Raw genomic sequence first — 1,263 nt, 5'->3', positions numbered from 1 at the left:
GGAACTACTAAAATGTGTCACACTACTACTTTGTCGATCATCTTGGTACTTTTCTGGACCTTGAACGTGGTAGTTACCTTGCTGTCTATGGGAGGGTCAGAGAGCCCTCAGATTTCATCAAAGATATCTTAAATTGTGTTCCGAAGATGAACGAAGGTCTTACAGGTTTGGAACAACACGAGGGTGAGTAATTAATTACATAATTTTCATTTTTGGGTGAACTAACCCTTTAAACTCTGAGCTCTGAGAAAAAAGTCAAAATTGCGAAATGTAAACTTGTAATTACAGGTTTAGAACTTGTAATTGTGAGATATAATCTCGCAATTCTAAAAAGAGAGACGAAGAGTAGGAATTGTGAGATAAAAAGTCACAATTATGATTTTTTTAATTCAGCGGCAAAAACAAAAACTCAAAAGTCAAAAAAGCGAGTTGTAAACATGAATTAATGAGAAAAAAGTCAGAACTGTGAGGTAAAAAAAAAATCACAAATACATTTTTTTATTTTGTTTTATTCTGTGGAGGAAAAAATGTCAGAATTGCGAGATGCAAACTAAGAATTACTAGTTTTATAATTTGCAATTATGAGATAAAAACTCGCAATTCTGAGGAAAAAGTCTTAAAAACTCGCAATTCTAAGAATAAAAGTCTCAAAGTCTCAATTCTGAGAAGAAAAGTCTCAAACTCACAATTCTGATAAAAGTCTCAAAAACTTGCAATTCTGAGAAAAAAGTCTTAAAAACTCACAATTCTAAGAATAAAAGTCTCAAACTTGCTATTCTAAGAAAATAATCTCATTAACTCGCATTCTGAGGTGTAAAGTGAGAACTGTGCGATATGGACTTGAACTATAAAATTGTGTGCAGATGCAGGTGCGTTTTTAACATCTTTAAAGACGAGACCTGAGAAGGTTAAACCTCCTCACTGATGAGAATATAGAGGCGCTGCAGTATCTCTGGATGGTTTGAGTAATGCTCACCTGGAGATGGGCGTGACGTAGTTTCCTGGGAAAACTCCAGACGCTCCGGAGCGCAGCGACGTGCCTTTGAACCAGCCGTCCTGACACTTCTCCATCACGCGGTACATCTCGCCCTTCCGCAGCTCCAGCTCATCCGCCTTCTGCGGTTTGTAAGCGTACATGGCCAGATATCTGCAGAAACCAAGAGAGAGATTCACCAGTGAACCGTGTTCCTGAAGGAGTGTGTGTGTGTGTGTGTGTGTGTGTGTGTGTGTGTGTGTGTGTGTGTGTGTGTGTGTGTGTGTGTG

At 38.5% G+C, this 1,263-nt stretch overlaps 1 protein-coding gene across 1 annotated transcript in view; it reads right to left on the bottom strand.

Annotated features, from left to right (window-relative positions):
• Positions 1 to 1,263, bottom strand: part of LOC107697803 (SH3 domain-containing RING finger protein 3-like) — a 122,811-nt gene that overhangs the window by 21,877 nt on the left and 99,671 nt on the right. The window contains exon 6 of the mRNA XM_016498662.1: positions 977 to 1,147. Coding sequence (XP_016354148.1) covers positions 977 to 1,147 — 171 coding nt within the window. The remainder of the gene's footprint in view (positions 1 to 976; positions 1,148 to 1,263) is intronic.

The sequence above is a fragment of the Sinocyclocheilus anshuiensis genome, unplaced genomic scaffold (assembly GCF_001515605.1).
Source record: "Sinocyclocheilus anshuiensis isolate Anshui unplaced genomic scaffold, SAMN03320099.WGS_v1.1 scaffold1123, whole genome shotgun sequence".
In the NCBI taxonomy this organism is placed as follows: domain Eukaryota; kingdom Metazoa; phylum Chordata; class Actinopteri; order Cypriniformes; family Cyprinidae; genus Sinocyclocheilus; species Sinocyclocheilus anshuiensis.
This window is presented reverse-complemented; position numbering and strand designations above follow the sequence as displayed.